We start from the raw sequence: 18,374 nt of genomic DNA on the forward strand, positions 1-18,374 counted from the left end.
GTCAGGGGATATTCTGTCTCTGGGAACTTGGCTGTGATGACTTCGAGAGGCCCAGGAACTGGTTCCCTCTTGAGCAAGACTCAGAGAACGCCTCGGTCTCCACCTTGGAACGGAGACTCTGTTGGGCCATTCTCAGAGGCTAATGTTCCTATCTGTTTGGGGAAGGGCTTTTGTTTATAACCCCAAAAATGAAAATTCAATCAAGCCACCAGTTTCAAATGTTGCTCTTCATATCAAAAATTTTAAATATGATTTTTTTTTTTTAACCGGACAGCCCAGATAGGTCGAAGTCATGTGGAGGTAATTTAAGCCTCTCTGTGTGCCGCTGATGGAAGAATGAATGTTCGCGGCCATGAGCCGGCCCCTCCCCCATGGCTTTTTATTATTATGTGGTTAGGCTTCTCTCTGAGCTTGCATTTCTCTGAATTCATGAGAAAATTTGGACTTCTCTGAAAACTGCAGAGACAGGAAAATTGTGTTCATGTGTTTGTTTTCATTATCTGGAATTGTGTATTTTCTAAATGATGATCCAAGGCCACTGGGAAAAATCCCCTGGTCATTTATTTCACCCTTCGTGGTCTGAAAGGTGTAAACGTCTAAACAACCAAGGCCCTTTCTGCGGGTTTTTCAAGGGAAGATTAATTAGGTTTTTTTCTGTCACAGAGCTGTATGCTCTTTAGTATGATTAGCTGAATCTGTTCGTGGTTAATCGGGAAGTTGTGGGGCGGGGGACAAAGAGAGACATCTGCTTCTTTCACACCTCGAGAAGGAAGAGGGGCAAGATCTTCACCCCTCCAAAGGTGGCTTGTTCTGGGGACACCGGTGGGTACCACTGGGGTTCATCTTTTTTCCCTTATGAGTACATAGTTATCACCAGGAAGCACACCTGGAGCATGTAGTCACCAACCTTGACTTTTTTTTTCTTGTAACGTTGTAAAAGTATGAGAAATTATACCTTTCCTGGTGCTTTATTTTTCCCTTCTCCATAAGGTTTCCAGATTTCTTGAGGGATCCCTAAATTCATGAATCAGCACAGCTGGGCGGCGAGCAGGAACACTGCTATGATACAAACATTTTTCTTGTAAAAATCTGTTTGGAAGATCCCGGACTGATGGGGATTTGTCTTATAAAAGATGTTTCCCTCAGGATTATGTGACTGGAAAGCTGATTCAAAGCATGCCTCGGTCATTTTTGCTTTTGTCTGAAAGCGTGGTTAGAGCGTGAGAGTTTTATACGGGGAGCAGTGTCGCTAACACAAAAACCAGCCCATCGGCTGCAAGGACCAAGCCCACCTCAGCCCCCGTTTCCTCCAACGGCGTTTTATTGCAGAAACAGAAGGCTTTGTTTTTTGTTTTTAATGTTTGCTTTTTGAGACCACCCTCCATGAATTGCTCTTTTTCTCCTAAAAATGCCTTTGGGATTCTCCCAGTAATTCATGGAAGAGTGCAAATGTTTTTTGAGGAAACTTGATTAAAATGTAACCCACTTCAGAGGCTGCCTTTATTTCAGAGTGAGTTCTGCATCTTCTCCGTCCCTACCCCTTGATGTACAGTTTCCTTATTCCTCTCAACTATTTCACTCCCCCCCTCCGTCCCCCTGCTCCGTGGCATTATAGTTCAGTCTTTTTATTTTTTCTTGACACTGTTTCTTTCTATTCTGTCTCTTTTGTTTCTTTCTGGTTTTACTCCTAGCACCTCCTCCTCGCCTGACTCTGTTCCGTTTATCAGCTTGGCTGTTCCCTGTTCTCCAGACCACTATTGTCCTTTGCTTCTAACTAGATTTTTCAGCCACAAGAAATAAGCCACCTGAAGAGGACTATTTACTGTTTCCCCAGAAGGATCATGCAGTCCCACCTCAAAATATATTCTCTTTCACTTTTCTCTTATCCCAACACTCGACCGTGAAGGGGAAAGCAACACAAATAAGACACTGAATTCCATCATCTTCTGTAGGGATCTTCCTCTGTGCTACATGCAGCCCAAAACGAACGGCCATCAGCCTGCTCCTGTTCCAGACAGTGCTTTGGTTTTGCTTGTGTATGTGCATGTTTCATTTAATAATGATCTTGACTCGTTCTGATCCCACGGTCGGTGATTCAGCAGGCAGGATTCCTTTTTAAGGATTTCCCGTATGGAAAGGGAAACCGGTCACCCGTGTGGAGAAGGTTTGACAGAGGTCATTGGGGTTGGAAGTGAACTTCTAGAGGGAACAGAGGTGGGGCTGCGGGTGGTGGTGGTGAGGATAGTTTCCCCTTAGGCAAAGTGCTTGGGTCCAGAGATACAGACAGTCTTCTGGAAGCCCTGGAGAGGTGTGAAAAGAAATTAAATCCATGTTTACTTTTGGCAGCATAAAAGAGAGACCCTCAAGATGACCAAGTACGTAGAGCTGGTTATCGTAGCAGACAACCGGGAGGTAAGAACTTTTTCAAACTTCTCGGTACAGTTGGTTAAAAAAAAAAAAATACGGAAAAGAAAATATTTAGCAAGTTATTACTTGCTCTGATTAACTTCATTTTCTATGAACCCTTAAAAGCATTGCAAACAACCTACTGAAAAAAGTGGTTTTCTGGTATTAGCATAAAATATTGCAAATGTATTTGATATTACAAAATAAAAAGCCAGGACTGCAGGAAAAGCAGAGCTATTCTGTAGCTAAGCTCTCCAAAAGGAATTATTTGGGGGAGATGGCAGATGGCTTTAGAATGTATTCTGACACATTTGGGGGAGAAGTTTCATGTAAAATTGCCCGATACGTCCCAACCCAAAATGAATTGGAGAATCCGGGCTGCGTGCGGAGACATAGCGGAAAGATCCTACCTTCTGAAATCTGCTTTGATGCTAGGTTAGTTTTCTCTTGAATTAGTTTCCAATTCCCTGTTTTTAGACGGTCTTCTCTGCATTCATTCCTTGCCTCCACTCCATGTTATGAATTAGGTGACTTTTTCTCGTGAACTCACCCGCCCGACACCTATGAATGAAACCAGCTTGACGGTTGCTCAGAGAACCGTTCCCATGCAGGAAGGTCAGATTAGAGAGGAGAAGGGGGGCTCATTAACGTTTCTCCCTTCTCTGCACTGTTTGACTTGGTGCCATGAGCTTCTATTACTTTTACTGTTTAATTTTTAGGAACATATATAAAGGAAATTTCTGAGGAAGTTAAAATCAAGTTGATGATATGAAAAATGGCTTTGGACTGCCTTCTCGTTGTCTGTTTTCTCTGCCAAAACATGTCACGGCCTCCATCATTTATGAGGCTGGAAAAATCACAGAAGTTACTGTCTTCTGAGCACTTGGCTTGAGCAAATTTCAGGGAGTTTCAGAAAGTCCCCAGACGGGGAAATTACTCGTCAGGATGGGAACTCGTTTCACTATAAACCATGGAGGGTCCCGGGTGGTTTGTGGAGCTCAAGACTTCACGTTTCCAGGAGCTGGGAAGATGAGATTTGATTGATATTCTTGCCATTATTAATGCTGACATTTAAAATTATTAAGTTTCAGAGGCAAGGAAAAGATCTGGAAAAAGTTAAGCAGCGATTAATAGAGATCGCTAATCACGTTGACAAGGTAAGTTCTTTTTCGGGTAATTAAATCACTCAAAGCATGTAAATGTTTAGAAACGAGGTGGAGGGAATGGAACACACCTCGTCTGACTTGGCAGGGAGACCAGGTTCTGGTGCTGGGCTGGAACGTGGACTTCCCCTTTCCTCCGAGCACAGAATTCCCGGTCTGGAGCAGCTCCGGGAGAGGCCAACCCACGCACGCTGTCTGGACTACGGTGGCCTTGGGCTACATCTCCCTCCAGGCTCTCTTCTGGCCAGAGTCCCAGTGTGAGGGCGTCTCAGGTTCCCCAGTTAGAGCCAGAACCCCAAGAGGATGCATCTGACCCTCTGGAGAATTCCCAAGGGTGCTTTTTCCCAGGTCTCCCTGGGTTGTGTCCACAGTCCCCCTGAGGGCAGGCTGTCATTTATAAGTGACACACAGGGGTCCACGGTCCTGAGACCCGGAAATTGGCTTTTGGTTCAATCAGCTGTTGGAAAATTGCTCACCAAGAATGAGGAGATTGGGAGCTCACCCTTGGCAAAGGTGATCCAGACCTGGAGGAAACCCCAGAAGTCTGGTCTAATCCCGGGAGTAGGAGCTCAGCGACACTCTTCACGCTACCTCTTCACAAGGAGAGGGTGAAGCTGTCGGAGCACCTGCCCACCCGTGCAGCATGCCTGCAGAACAGAGCTGTCAGGCTGTCTGGGGCTGAAGGCTCTCACGCTTGCCTGCGCGTCGGAGTCACCTGGAAGCTTTCAAAGGCATTGCTGCCCGGGTACCTTGGCAATCGGGGGGTTGTTAATAACTCGCACTGGTAATTAAAGAACCATATACCTCAGAAAAGACCTGACGGACTCCTTGGAGTTGGCCAGCCTGGCTGCTCTTGTGTTTCTGGCCAGGAGAGAGCTGAATTGCTGAGCACATATGTGGCCACCCCAAGCAGACCCTGAAGACCATGCTGGGGGTACCCAGGCTCCTCCAGATGCTCTGTGCATCCAAGTCTGCTAACTGATGATGAGCCCTGGGCTCTGGCAGGTGTTCAAAAGTTCAGCTTTGCCCCTCTCCAAGTGGGAGTGTCTCGGCCCCAAAACAATGACGGTTCCAGTGGCAACTTCCTCATTTGCAGAAATCTTGGCTCTCCTTGGCCATTCTAAATCAATAGCTGCTTGGCTGGCTGGGTTGGCCTGAAGGGAAGAGGGAGAAGGACATCCCAGACTGAAAGACCAGGAAGTCACTGAGTACAGAGGTGACATTCTGAAGCATCCAGGAAATTCCCCCTGTAAGTAAAACACGGAAAGCAGGCCTGCTGCTCATAGCTGGAGGCAAAGCCCGTGTCTAGGAACTAAGAGGCGCTCCCCAGGTCCTGATTCACCTGCAGGGTGGAGCAGCGGAGGTGTGTGATCACCCAAGCTTTGCCTCTTTAACCTTTCACCTCCCACCTGTCCCACTTCGTATCCATTAAGAAGTTAGCACCAGCGGCAGATTCGCTGGCGCAGACCCTGTGACCTACTTCTGGAAGGGCTCAGCTTCCGTGCATTTAATTTCTTCGGGTGTTTTCCTGCTTGTGGGAGTCTTCTGTCCTCCTCTCCTGAGCTGGTTGCCTGAAGGGTGCAAGTTCTCATGTCGGACCCCACCAGGTCTTCTCTTTGCTCCCACCCAGTTTTTTTTCAGATCCACTTCTTCCAGAAAGGCTTCCTTGAGCCCTCAGCACAGCACCCCGTGAACTTCCTGTCTGCACCCTTTCTTGGTAGTTCACTCTGTTGGAGTGAACTGTCACAATGGCTCAGTGTCCCCAGCCTTGAGCCTCTTGCTGACCTCTGAGCATTTGGGAGCCGAGGGCAAGGGCATCCTAATCCTCGTTCTCGGTGCCAGTGCGAAGCCTAGCATACAATAGGAGCCAAGCAAATGCCTGCTGCCACTGTGTTCATGGGCGAATCGATGCCACGGCTCTCGGGCTGCACCCCCCATGTTCTGGGCTGCGTGGACAGACCGGCAGCTGCCAGGCTCCCGTCCAGCTTCTCTCTGGGCCTGGGGTCCCAGCGGGTCCTCTTGGAAGGGAGTCTGAGCACTTGTACAGGAGGGACTGTGCTACTTAGTGGTTTAAGACCTGGGTGCTGGGGCCGGGCTGCCTACCTCCGCATCCCAGCCACGCCAGTCATGCCTCGGGCGGTTGCCTGATCCCTCCACAGCTCAGCGTCCCTGAGGACAAAATGGGGATATTGCTAGTTCTCGGCCTCATTGGGCTGGGGTGCAGACTAACAGAGCCGCAGCCTGGAAAGTCCTCGGCCCCGTGCCTCGGGCGCAGGAGAGGCTCAGCGAGGGTCCGCTGTGGTTATTGTTATCAGCCGTCCGCAGCCTGGGAAGAAGGCCCCCAGCGGGCGGGACAGGGATCGTGTCTGATGACTCAGCCGGAGTAGGGGCCTGACCGGTGTTCAGTGGCCCCAGCTGGGAGCGGAAGGAGCGTGCGTCACATACCGACGTGTGAGGTCTGTTGTAAGGATGTGACCCGGGCGAGCTCATAGACAGAAATCATGACCCATCATCTCATGAAAAGCTCCTTGGTGGGCAAGCACCAAAGCCAGCTCTGAGGGACCGTGCTGTACGGACCTTAGTTACCCCTTCCAGAGAACCCTTGTCGGAGGCAAACTCAGGGTCCCCTTCACAGATGACAACGTGAAGCCCACATGGGGCATCTGGCTCTGAGGTTATGGCTTGGTGAGCTGGTGTGGACATCGGCACTGGAGCGCCAGCGTTTCTGCCTCCTGATCACCGTTACCTCTGTGCCTAATGCAGTGGGAAGTGTGGTCTCCCGGTCAAAGGGCAGCGGCCAGACATGGGCAGTCAGGGTTCCAGAAGAATCCAGGAACCTCATTCTGCCCGGGAAGCCTGGCCTGGGAGCTTGCAAGTCCATACGACAGACCGAGCAATTCTTGATTAAAAACAAGCCGTTGGGCAGCATTTAGGTCAGAGAATTGTCTCATTAACTTATTTTTTTTTTAAGATTTTATTTATTTATTCATGAGAGACAGAGAGAGAGAGAGGCAGAGGGAGAAGCAGGCTCCCAAGGAGCAGGGAGCCCGATGCGGGACTCGATCCCAGGACGCTGGGATCATGACCTGAGCCAAAGGCAGACGCTTAACCATCTGAGCCACCCAGGCGCCCTGTCTCATTAACTTATTAATGTAATGCCTGTAATTGTTATCTGCTTGAAGCCCAGTGGGACCGCTGCAGCCAGCTTACGTTCTGGGATATAGTGTGCATTCCAGTCATACTCATGGGCTAACCTAATGCTCACCAGATACTGAGGGGAGATCAGTGGGGAAAGCGATGAGCCTGCCTCCTGTGGGTCAGGACGGGGGTCAGATGCTGAGACTTGGGGAGTGTGTTGCCCGCTAGCTCACCACATTGGAATGGCGCTTAACCATCCAATGAGGAGCCTCTGTGACTTTTATTACTTATTGGCCCAGATGCGTGTAGCATAAAAATGGGACCTGCTCACATCTGGAGCTTGACTTTGGCTGCCCCCATCAGCCACATCTTTCTCCTTGGCTACCTGGAGTATCAGAAAATGAGGACTTTCCCACTGCCCATTGTGTACCGCCTCACCCATCATGGGCACTGGAAGATTTTACAGCCAGCCAGGTGATCCCATGTCCTCACCCCCTGGGCCCTGAGCACAGAGCCACCTCCTTGTCATAATGCACATGGTGGGCAGCAGGGTAGTTGGAGGCAACGGGTAGTTCCTCCCTCTGCCCTGACCAGTCATCTTGTCCCGGACTAGACCCTCCCTTCGCCATTAGAAGAGCTGCTCTTCCTACCTCTGCCCCAGGATGATCTGCTTGTGGAGAAAGGGTTGTAGGTTGAAGCCAGGAGTATATAAAGATAGGAGACAGAATGGCAGTGAGATGATGCTTTGGTGGTATACCTGAAGCTTGATTTCACAAGCCTAAAGAAGAGGAGCTTCCTTTAGAAGATCCTTCCCATGATGCCGCTGGTGAGCTAACTTCTGGCTGTGAGGAAAATGCTTATTAAAGTTCCAGAAGAAGGGTTCTGCGTATGCCTTTATTATTCTGAAAGATATTGATTTGTGCATTTAATTAAATCCTTCTAGGTTGATTATGAGGGACGGAACGTGATAGCGTCAGCCAAGTCTGAGTCTTTGCTGAAAAATTAATACAAATTCATTTTCAGTAACTCATAGGTAGAACATTTTGCTTTAAAGGAACAAATTATTGTCCTTGGCAGAGTGTCTGAAAGATCCTAATTCCCTCATTGTTTTTCCTGCAGTAGTTATTAACTGGCAGTCTTTGGGTATAATGTAACTACTTTAGAGATAGTACACATCTATATGCACATTTTAAATCACCAGTGAACCATGTGAAATGTGTGCTTCCCTACAAATAAGGGCAGACATCAAAAAGCCTATTAACTTCGGCATCTAACCATTCAACAACAATGGAAACCCAGTTAACACATCACTTTGCACCAGACACTGCAAATATTTCTTAAATTCTAATGCCACAGGAACAAGGGAGCACAGAGATATTTTTCTCACCTGTGTCAGTGAAGTCCAAAACATGCAAATATGTTCTACTCTGCATTTTAAGCTCTCATGAATGTGATCCCCAGAGGGTGCCTGTCTTCGTCAGTTTTACAGACCACTGAACATTCGCATAGTGCTGGTGGGCGTGGAGGTGTGGAATGACATCGACAAATGCTCTATAAGTCAGGACCCGTTCACAAGCCTCCATGAATTTCTGGACTGGAGAAAGATGAAGCTTCTACCTCGCAAATCGCATGACAATGCCCAGCTTATCAGGTATGGGGGTTCATTGTCTCTCCTTTGCTTAAAGAAAGAGCGACCTCAGCAGCCCCCTCTACTCTTAGCTTCACCTGGCAGTCCCCAAAGCTGCACACCTCTCTGCAGACCACACTGACTTGTACAGGGGTGTTTCCCAGCCCACATCAGTGGGGAACACGCCATCCTGACCAAACTGGGGGTCTATTGGGAAAGTCTCCCTTTGAACCCCCGAGGAAACCTATTCCTCTAAGAGATGTCTTATTTTCTTTTTCCATCACCTGAACGTTTTCCTCTGTGCAAATTTTTCTAGTCTTTGTCTTGATACAAAATTGTCCTGAGTAGGCTATTGAAAAAAAAAGCTCATTTTCTTTCACTATTAGTGAAAAATGTTTATGCAAGATGTGAAGATGATGCATTAGGATGATTATTGCCAGATGCCTGGAGAAAGGAAATGTTCATCCCTCCTCCTGTTTCGCTGGGACTCTGGTTTTCTAGATCAGAGGACCCTAGCAGTCTGCATTCTTTCAATCAGTGTGTATTGAGCACCAGTCAGGAAGCAAGTATGTTTTAGGTGCTTTGAATATAACGATGGCCAGCACTCTAAACCTCCCCGCTCTCGGGAGTCCCCGGTCCTCCGGGAGAAGGCAATAATCGCACTGTGTCGTGAAGATAATAAAATGAGGGAAAGCACAGCTATAACATAATATACTGGGAAGATACTCAAACACCTTTATATTTAAAAGAAAAAAATTCTTATCATAATCTAAATTGGTAAGGAGTAGATTTTTCCCAAGTGACAAACTTTTTATTAAGACCCTTAAACAGTTTATGCTATTATTCTTATGTTCTCATGTAGCTCATTTCACTGAATTGAAAGATTCGGGGTCAGAGACTTTTTTCTTTGGAAAATTATATCTAGTTTCTTAAAAATTCATAGAAAGGTGGGGCACGCCTTGGTGGCTCAGTCATCTGCTGTTGGCTCAGGCCATGATCTCAGGGTCCTAGGATGGAGCCCCGCTCCCTGCTCAGCAGAGAGTCTGCTTCTCTGTCCCCCTCTGCCCCTCCCCCTGTTTGTGTATGTGCTCTCTCTATCAAATAAATAAATAAAATCTTTTAAAAAATTATAGAAAGTTAAAAACCATTCTAACCCCATCCTCACTTTAGAAAATGTCTACATTTAAACTAAGACTGTTGGCATTCCCTGATAATTTACTTTAGCCATTTTCACAGGGTTGTTTGGTTTTTTTTCCCACCTTGGATATTTGGGGTTGCCTCATATTTTATGCATTGATTAATCCTGAACTACTTAAAGTACACTTTAGATATTTTGAGTCAGAGTATTTTGTTTTATTTTTTTTTCCCAAATGGAGTCTGTCCAACTTGAACATCTGGAAATAAATTAGCCTCTTATATAACTTTATATATGTATATAATTATATCTGTTAAAATGGTCTATATAGATGTAAATATAAAATCTGTAACCCCAACTACTGTACATATGAGTATGACAGGATGGGATGGATGAATGGATATATATATATACATATGTAGACAGATAAGGTTTTATATATACTTACTCCCTTTTGTTAAGTTGAACACTGTCAAAATAACTAACTTTTCAAACAGCATATATATAATCTAGGTATGTACATGGCCAAGATAACATGAGTAAATCATTTAAAGGAGATTCCCTTAAAGGAGATTCAACAAATACGAACAATGTTTAATTTTTAATGCATGAGGGTCCAATTTACAGCACTTGCTTTAAACAGGGCTTCACATCATTAGACTCATTGATCAGGTTAAGAATCCACATAGGGGAGAGCCTGCCCCTAAGCCACAACATCCCCTACTGGAACCTTCCTCTCGGGGTGCAGAGGCTTCCTCCTGGGTGGGTGCTTATCCTGCACTGGTTCCAGAGGGTCAGTCATTTTTCTGCCGGTTTCATTTTTGCCAGCTACGTTAGCAAGACACTTGAAAGAGTTTGGGTTTCTGGCCTAATTGTAAATTTACACAGGAAAACAAAATTCAGCTACAATAGAAAGTCTAGTAAACCACCACGCGCATTTCATTTGGTTACCAGTGATTCTCTGTGACTCTTCCCAGCACTTCCATCAGCAGATGTTTCAAAGGAGCAGCACCCTCCAATCCGTAGGAAATAGGCAGGATACAACTCATAAGTACAAAGGTCATGACTGGTCATGGTCTGAGTCTTGCAAACAAAAATCTGAAAGGATTATGGGACCACGATGCAAAATACATTTGAGAGGAACTAAGGACACAAATCACCTGTAAACACACCCCACGTGGCTCTCTTCATTTTTGCATGGACCCTTGCTCTTCTTGTTGGAATGCAAGAATGGCCAAAAGAATTTCAAATGTTAGGAAATGTCCTCATTCTATATTAACTTAAGAAAGTTGTTTTTTTTTTAATTTCCCAGTGGGGTTTATTTCCAAGGGACCACCATTGGCATGGCACCAATCATGAGCATGTGCACCGCAGAGCAGTCAGGAGGGATCGTCATGGTAAGTCAAGGGCACCAAGTTGCTGATAGCAATGTTCCACCCATTTCCCTGCATTTCTCCAGACAGCTCTACTTTTATCGGACTTTGTAAAATTAGGCCATTTTCTTTCATGCTTCTTATATGTAATTCTACCTTTCTCTAGCTCTATTTATGGTCTTCTATATCCCATAATATATTAGGGACTGTTTATAAAAAAAACCACATCAAGTCGTACACAGGTAAGGTGAGCGTGTAAAAATAACTCAGTGGAAGCCTGTCTGCCCCTTTTATGGAGAAAAAGTTTCAACTGGGATTTTGATCAAAGCATTCCAATCCAGGATCCACCCCCCCAGCATTGAGATGAACCAGGGCACTGGGGTTGCCCCTCATCAGTCAGTTTCTTAGATGGACTGTGGTCTCACCAAACATTACTACCAGAATGATTTTCTGATGGTTCTGTCTCCAGGCCCAACAGCCAAAAATCTTAGGTTTTTGACTATTTACCACTGCAGATGCTTGATCTACCTCCTAGCTGGTGTCCAGTTTGTCTTCATAATAACGTTAATCTTGGAAGGCAGATACCTAGGTTTATTGCTTCATAAGGATAATTCTGTCATTTGGGGGCTCTACATGTTTATAAAGGGAACAAAAGTGGAAGAATATTTGGGACTTGTTTCTTATGAAGTTAAGAGGGAAATAGCTTTGATACACTGCCCAACAGGGGACTCCTGCTCCATTCCATCAGTTAATTAAAGAAAAGGTTTCACCTCATGCTGGCACCGTCCCTGCTCTGAAAATGCAGTGTCCCCTTTGCACCAGCCCTCAGACAAGGAGTATTCTCAGAGACTACTCTGACATCTCCATTAAACAAACAGAACGTTGCCCTTCTAGGAAACCATGATTTCCTCCACATTTTTTTTCAAACAGAACATTTCTGAATACCCCATTGTATTAAGGAGCAAAAGGAGTAACGTTCTGCTGACTATTATTTTCCTTCCACATAGTGCCCGACCTAATCTTCTTAGTGAATATACACAACAAATGTTTTCCTCTTCTCTGATAAGTGTTGGTAATTCATATAAACATGCACTAAACATACAAGCTGAAGTAGCCATGTGGGAGGATAGCACCCACTCTGGATTTCTGGCTTGAACGAGCTACCCTCTGGTTTTCTTTGGACCTATGAGCCCTGTATGTGATCCCCACTATGAAAGTCATTGGAAAGATTGGTTTTTGTTGGTGCCAGGTTAATTTCAAGTCAGATCCCAACTGTGTTTTTACAGAGCAGCCTGTAAAATTTGAAGAGGGAATAATTTTCTGTTTCATGGTTCCATGGTCAGTTGCTATGGACTTTGCCACTTAAAATAGGTGTAAATATTTTTTAGAGCCGAAACTAAATTCCTTATAACTGTGGCAGGTTCTTCTGTTTGGAGTGTTTAAACATTTTTATAACCATTCTGATCATAGTAAGTGGCTTTCTTCGGCTTGTGTCCCTCATTCCGTTTCCATACAAGCACTTGATCAAGATTCCTTCTTTAAAAGTATACAGAAAAGCCTATTTTTTTTAAATGGATGAAGACAAATGTGGGAAAACAAGCAAATATGTGTACTGCAGTGGTAATCAAGTCAAGACCAAAGTCAATCAACAGGAAATATGTTTGACCAACTTGGCAGCAGTTAGGCACATCCTTTGTTTACTCCACATAAGAGGGAAGCATCAAGTAGGACAGAAGTCTACAGCCCCTTTAATTCTATAAAATTCATGAGATAAATGAGATCCATCTCTTGACCAGACCTAAAACTTCTAGATGAACTTTCTCCTATTATGTCTCTAAAATTAAATTCACGGTTGTTCCATGTGACCATGCCCCCATTCAAGGACTCACAAGTCTAGGAGGAAGGAAATCGTGTAGCAAGGAAGCAGGAATCCAATCAAATTGAAAAGATGAGTTCCTCTACTGGTTCTCTGTTTTTTTATGATGGAGCAAATCTTTGCTTTAGCAACTTAAAGCCATGCCCTTGTATCTAACTGGACTAGAACAGCCTTGGTTTGGGGATTATGCCATAAATAAAGAAATAGGGTTTTTTTTTTTTCTTATTACAAATGTAAACTGTTGATCAGGGTCTCTTGCGAGATAGTCTGTTCATAATCACTTATCCGTGAAGAATGTAAAACAACTTGGCAATTAAAAACAAACCCAAGATATTCAGTGATACAAAAGAATCAAATAAAGAATAATTTTTAAAGGACGAAGTCCTTGAATTTTGTGCCAAAATATGCTAAATTCAGCCCTCCACATTCTTAGGTTGGCTACATTCTCTTTGCCAACCTGTGTTATTCTTGAGAATTGATTTCCTGAAACAAATTTGTGAAGCTTCCTACAACAGGAAACTGTAAAATCTAAGCAAAGTAATTTATTAGGAATTTCATCTATTCTAAGAATACCTTGGTCCCTTGATGTGCTGTTCCCTTCTGAGACTCAGGGCTAGGGAGAGAGGCAGCTACAGCTATAACGAGCAACAGCCTATATAATCTTTCATGCTCATGCCTTTAGAAGAGGCCCCACAAAGATTATCTGAGTCAGGAATGATGCTTTCTCCAAAACCCAGTGTCACTGTTTCCTGGAAGTTTCTTGGAAAACCTCTTATCTCTTTCCTGGGTAGCGCAAAGCAGTATTTGAATAAAGTACCTTCATTGCTCTGTGGTGGGCAGGCCTTTTCAGAAACGCCACCAATGGTCACAACTCTATGGTCAACTAATCTTTGACAAAGCAGGAAAGAATATCCAGTGGAAAAAAAGACAGTCTCTTCAACAAATGGTGTTGGGAAAACTGGACAGCAATATGCAGAAGAATGAAACTGGACCCTTTCTTACACCATACACAGAAATGAATTCAAAATGGATGAAAAACCTAAATGTGAGATAGGAAACCATCAAAATCCTAGAGAACACAGACAGCAACCACTGTGACCTTGGCCATAGCAATGTCTTACTTGACACATCTCCAGGGGCAAGGGAAACAAAAGCAAAAATGAACTATTGGGACTTCATCAAGATGAAAAGCTTCGGCACAGTGAAGGAAACTATCAACAAAACTAAAAGGCAACCTAGATATTTGCAAATGACATATCGGATAAAGGGCTAGTATCCAAAATCTGTTAAGAACTTATCAAACTCAACACCCCAAAAATAAATAATCCAGTTAAGAAATGGGCAGAAGACATGAACAGACATTTTTCCAAAGAAGACATACAGATGGCCAACAGACACATGAAAAAAAATGCTCAGCATCACTCATCATCAGGAAAATACAAATCAAAACCACAATGAGATACCACCTCACACTGGTCAGAATGGCTAAAATGAACAACACCGGAAACAACAGATGTTGGTAAGGATGTGGAGAAAGGGGAACCCTCTTATACTGTTGGTGGGAATGCAAACTGGTGCAGCCACTCTGGGAAACGGTATGGAGGTTCCTCAAGAAGTTGAAAGGAGAGCTACCCTACAACCTAGCAATTCACTACTAGGTATTTATCCAAAGGATACAAAAATAGTGATTCGAAGGGGCACGTGCACCCCAATGTTTATAGCAGCACTATCAACAATAGCCAAATTATGGAAAGAGCCCAAATGTCCATCAACTGATGAACAGAAAAAGGAGTGATAGGAGTACTACTCAGCCATCAAAAAGAATGAAATCTTGCCATTTGCAATAACATGGATGGAACTAGAGGGTATTATGCTAAGTGAAATAAATCAGTCAGAGGAAGACAAATACCATATGATTTCACTTATATGTGGAACTTGGGAAACAAAACAGATGAACAAAGGAGAAAAGAAAGAAAAATAAAATAAGGTCAAAAGAGACTCTTAACTATAGAGAACAAACTGAGGATTGCTGGAGGGGAGGTGGGTGGGGAGAAGGGCTAAATGGGTGATGGGCATTAAGTAGGGCACTTGATGTAATGAGCACTGGGTGTTATATGTAAGTGATGAATCACTAAATTCTACTCCTGAAACAAACAAAAAAAATGGGCATAATTTCTGCAAATCCCATTTAATAATTAACTAATTTTAGTTTGTTAAAATTAAGTAACAATACTTTAATAATTAGTATTTAATAATTTAGTAATACTATTTTAAGTAACAATAATCTCTAGTATCTATTCATCTAAACCATCCATGCACTTCATTAAATTAGGCGTGGCCACGCAATGCTCGCTGAATGGAGAGACCATCTTCCAAAACCCATCAAAGAGTTGAGCAAACCCCCAGCACCAACAGTCAGAGAATCAGGGTACTTCTACCCATCTCCAAAATCTACTTGACAAAACAAGGAGCCAGCAAGAGTGAGCCATAACTGGATTACAATCCTAATTCACTGAGTCTTCAAACAGATTACTCAATGTGGCGAGCTTTTGTGAATTATTGTGAATTTTCCAAGTATCCTTCTCTCTAAGTAGACAGGAAGGGCATGTTCAGTAGCCCCGACTCAGGTCTTATTTAGAATGTCACAAAGTATGCTTTCCCCTCCCAACTTTTCATCAGCCTCATCTCCTTCGAGGATAAAATGGTACTTTTTTTTGAGCCACCCAGGAGCCCCAAGAAAGATGTTTTGTAAGCGACTGCAGGTAAGAGAATAGATATGATTGCCTTGAGCATTTCATGTAAAGACATAAAGAGTCCTACCTGTGTTCATGATGAATGCATTCCTCTGCAGAAGGGACCCTGAGCTGGTTTCATAAAATAGGTCACATCTCTTATTTACGTTTGAACTAAATAATGGGACTCTGTGTTTGTTCCTTATAGGGGTTGGATTTGGTCAGATGTTAAAAGACCAGTGGTGGGGGAGAGAGTTGGATGGGGCGGAGGAAAAGGCCAAGGAGAGGTGAACTATACATTGCGCTCTTGTGTTTGCTTTGAGGACCATTCCGACAGCCCCCTGGGCGCCGCCGTGACCCTGGCCCATGAGCTGGGCCACAACTTCGGGATGAACCACGACACACTGGAGCGAGGCTGTGGCTGCAGTGTGGCCGCTGACAAAGGAGGCTGCATCATGAACCCCTCCACCGGGCAAGTACCCACGGTCCATCCGCTTTCAGAGTTGCCACAGGGTGAATTGCATGTTGGGAAACTGCTAAGCAAAAATCTCCCTGGTTTTCTGGCCAGACCACCCATGGAAACTTCCAGAAGGAAATCCCTTTCTAAGTAGACAGCCTACAGCTCCACTGCCCCCGCGAGCCAAGGGCCGAGAAAACTCACGGGGCAAAGGGGGCAGGGTTAGATGGGTCACATGGCCTTCAGAGGGTGTGGGTTGGGGAGTGCTTCTTCCCTCGGGCTTGGCCCCAAGGCCACAGCCGGCAGTATCTGAAGTGCATCAGTAGGGGGACGGGGGGCCTGCGGCATTCCCACCTCTGAGGCATCACCTTACAGGATCTGAGAGGTTTAAATGAAGTGACTTCTCTGTGTCAGTAAATCACACTGTTCCTCCCTTTGGAATGCCTTTCTGAAACTCGAGACTTGGTTCGCCCAGGGGAAAAGGAAGACAGTTTCATTAAGGGAGCATTCAAATGAGGTGGAAAGAGATGCCACGTGGAGTGATTGAGTACAGATTCTGATGACATCCCGATGCCTTCACGGGCCTGGCCCAAACCAGAGTGCTGTGCTAATGTGGGGAGATTTTCATTAGGAAAGGAGAACGCGCACTTGTTATGATCTTCTTTTTTTTATACCTGAGTGAGACCTTCCCAACACTTCTCTTCAAGGCACTTCCCAGGTGAGGCCTGCTCTCTGGGTTTGCTGGAAGGAAATGCTGGAGCAGGAAGCAAGTACTGGCTGGCAGCCCAAAGACTGGCCTCTGGGAAGACCTGCTGGCAAGGGGCCAGTCCTGGTGTGAGGAGGGGACACCTGCTAGAGGTGTAAAGGGATGGATTGTTACAGAATGTGGTTATGTTTCTGCAAGCAATAGCTCTGGGGGGCTCCTCTCAAATGGCTCCTTGGGCATCACATTGCCCCTGAAACAAAGACTGGACAGAAGGGCACGGCTCACACCCTGGACGTTGTCATGCCTGAGCCTGTTCTTGAGGCACCTCACTGTTACCTTATTAGCAAGTGACTGCTTGAATTCATCGCCACCATTAGCACAGAGTCTCCGGAGAGCATCTTTTTTTGCTCCTGGTTCTGTCTAAAGCAAGATTCAAGGGAGTTACCAAGACCCAGTCGAGGGATTTGCTCTGAGTCTGAGATAACTGAAGCCAGGAACCGGAGCCTGAAGTGAGAGTATCTTAGGCCAACACCAACAGGAAGTGAAATATTATAAAACCCTAGATACTGACCAGGGAGCTCCCCAAAGGGAGGCTACTCTGAGAAAGTGGGTGCTCCTTGTCATTTAAACTGTTCAGGCAGAGGCAAGGTAATTATTTAGGGGGCATTTGGGGCAAAGAATTCCTTCTTAGGGTGTGAGGTTGGGCCAGGGGCCTGTAGGGGTCTTCTTTTTCCAGTATCCTACCAGGCCAGACAGAGCCCCGCGACACCGGCCAGCATGCCGTGTGAATCTCAATGAGGTTGGTAGGAAGTTAACATACAGCTGAGTGGTGCTCATGCTTTCTCATTCTTGATGAACTCAAAGTGGCCACAGAAAATTCACTGTTTGCTAAATTTCCCTGCTTATCAAATAGACACAAACACATCAGCTTACATGCCTCTGGAAGTGGTTCCCAATGACTACTATCATGAATGTTTTAGAACTCTTGATAAAATTGGCAAATGAAAGAGAAGACAATCTAGATTGGGAACACTAGAGTAGGATTGAAAAGCCCTGGGAGCCCCTATTCTGATACCAATTGTTTTGGGTAATACAGGCAAAGGAGTAACCCCTCTGGTCTTAACCAATCTTCATCAAGAAAATGAGTGAGTTTGTCTTTTTCCTTCCTTCCTTCCATCCATCTATCCATCCATTGATTCATATTCATGCTGTCTATCCATCCATCTATCCATCCATTTATTCACTGTTCATTCCATCCATCTTTTCATCAGATCATCTATACATCCACCTTCCACTTACTTGTTCACATAGTCAACACATTTTTTTACCCCCTGTGCTTATTGTCATGGGGAATGCACAGATGAGGAAGACCCTACAGCTCTAAGAATGATGTGATTCTGGAGGCACAGTAGCAAGACCTACCTTCTGACACTCCCCATAATTTTGTATAAAGGCCTTCAAATTGGAAAGTCGTCATGGCAGTGTTTAAGGATATGAGCCAAATTACCCTGGAGATATTTGAAAATCATAGGTAGAAGCGGTATTGTTAAGAGCTCAGCAAATCATTTCAAAGGCGTTTTTTTTTTCCTTACCAGGAGTTTGCTAATAGCCTTTACTTGATTTATACCTTATTAGCAATTTCTAAGTTTTCTCTTTTGCTGAGCTTGTGCTTTTGCATAAATCTTTTCTATTTGGTTCTCATTTATGATCCCACATTCCTGAACAGAGAGTGGTGTTTTTCATTTTCTCAGATGGAAAGGA

General features: G+C 44.8%; 1 protein-coding gene across 2 annotated transcripts in view; it reads left to right on the forward strand.

The window, feature by feature from the left end:
- ADAM12 (ADAM metallopeptidase domain 12) overlaps nt 1-18,374 on the forward strand; it is a 345,968-nt gene that overhangs the window by 244,419 nt on the left and 83,175 nt on the right. For both annotated transcript variants that reach the window (XM_036113627.2, XM_078076981.1), the window contains exons 7-11: nt 2,347-2,412; nt 3,492-3,563; nt 8,189-8,358; nt 10,782-10,866; nt 15,774-15,922. In XM_036113627.2, the coding sequence (XP_035969520.2) occupies nt 2,347-2,412; nt 3,492-3,563; nt 8,189-8,358; nt 10,782-10,866; nt 15,774-15,922 (542 nt within the window). The remainder of the gene's footprint in view (nt 1-2,346; nt 2,413-3,491; nt 3,564-8,188; nt 8,359-10,781; nt 10,867-15,773; nt 15,923-18,374) is intronic.

The sequence above is a fragment of the Halichoerus grypus genome, chromosome 7, assembly GCF_964656455.1.
Source record: "Halichoerus grypus chromosome 7, mHalGry1.hap1.1, whole genome shotgun sequence".
Lineage (NCBI taxonomy): Eukaryota > Metazoa > Chordata > Mammalia > Carnivora > Phocidae > Halichoerus > Halichoerus grypus.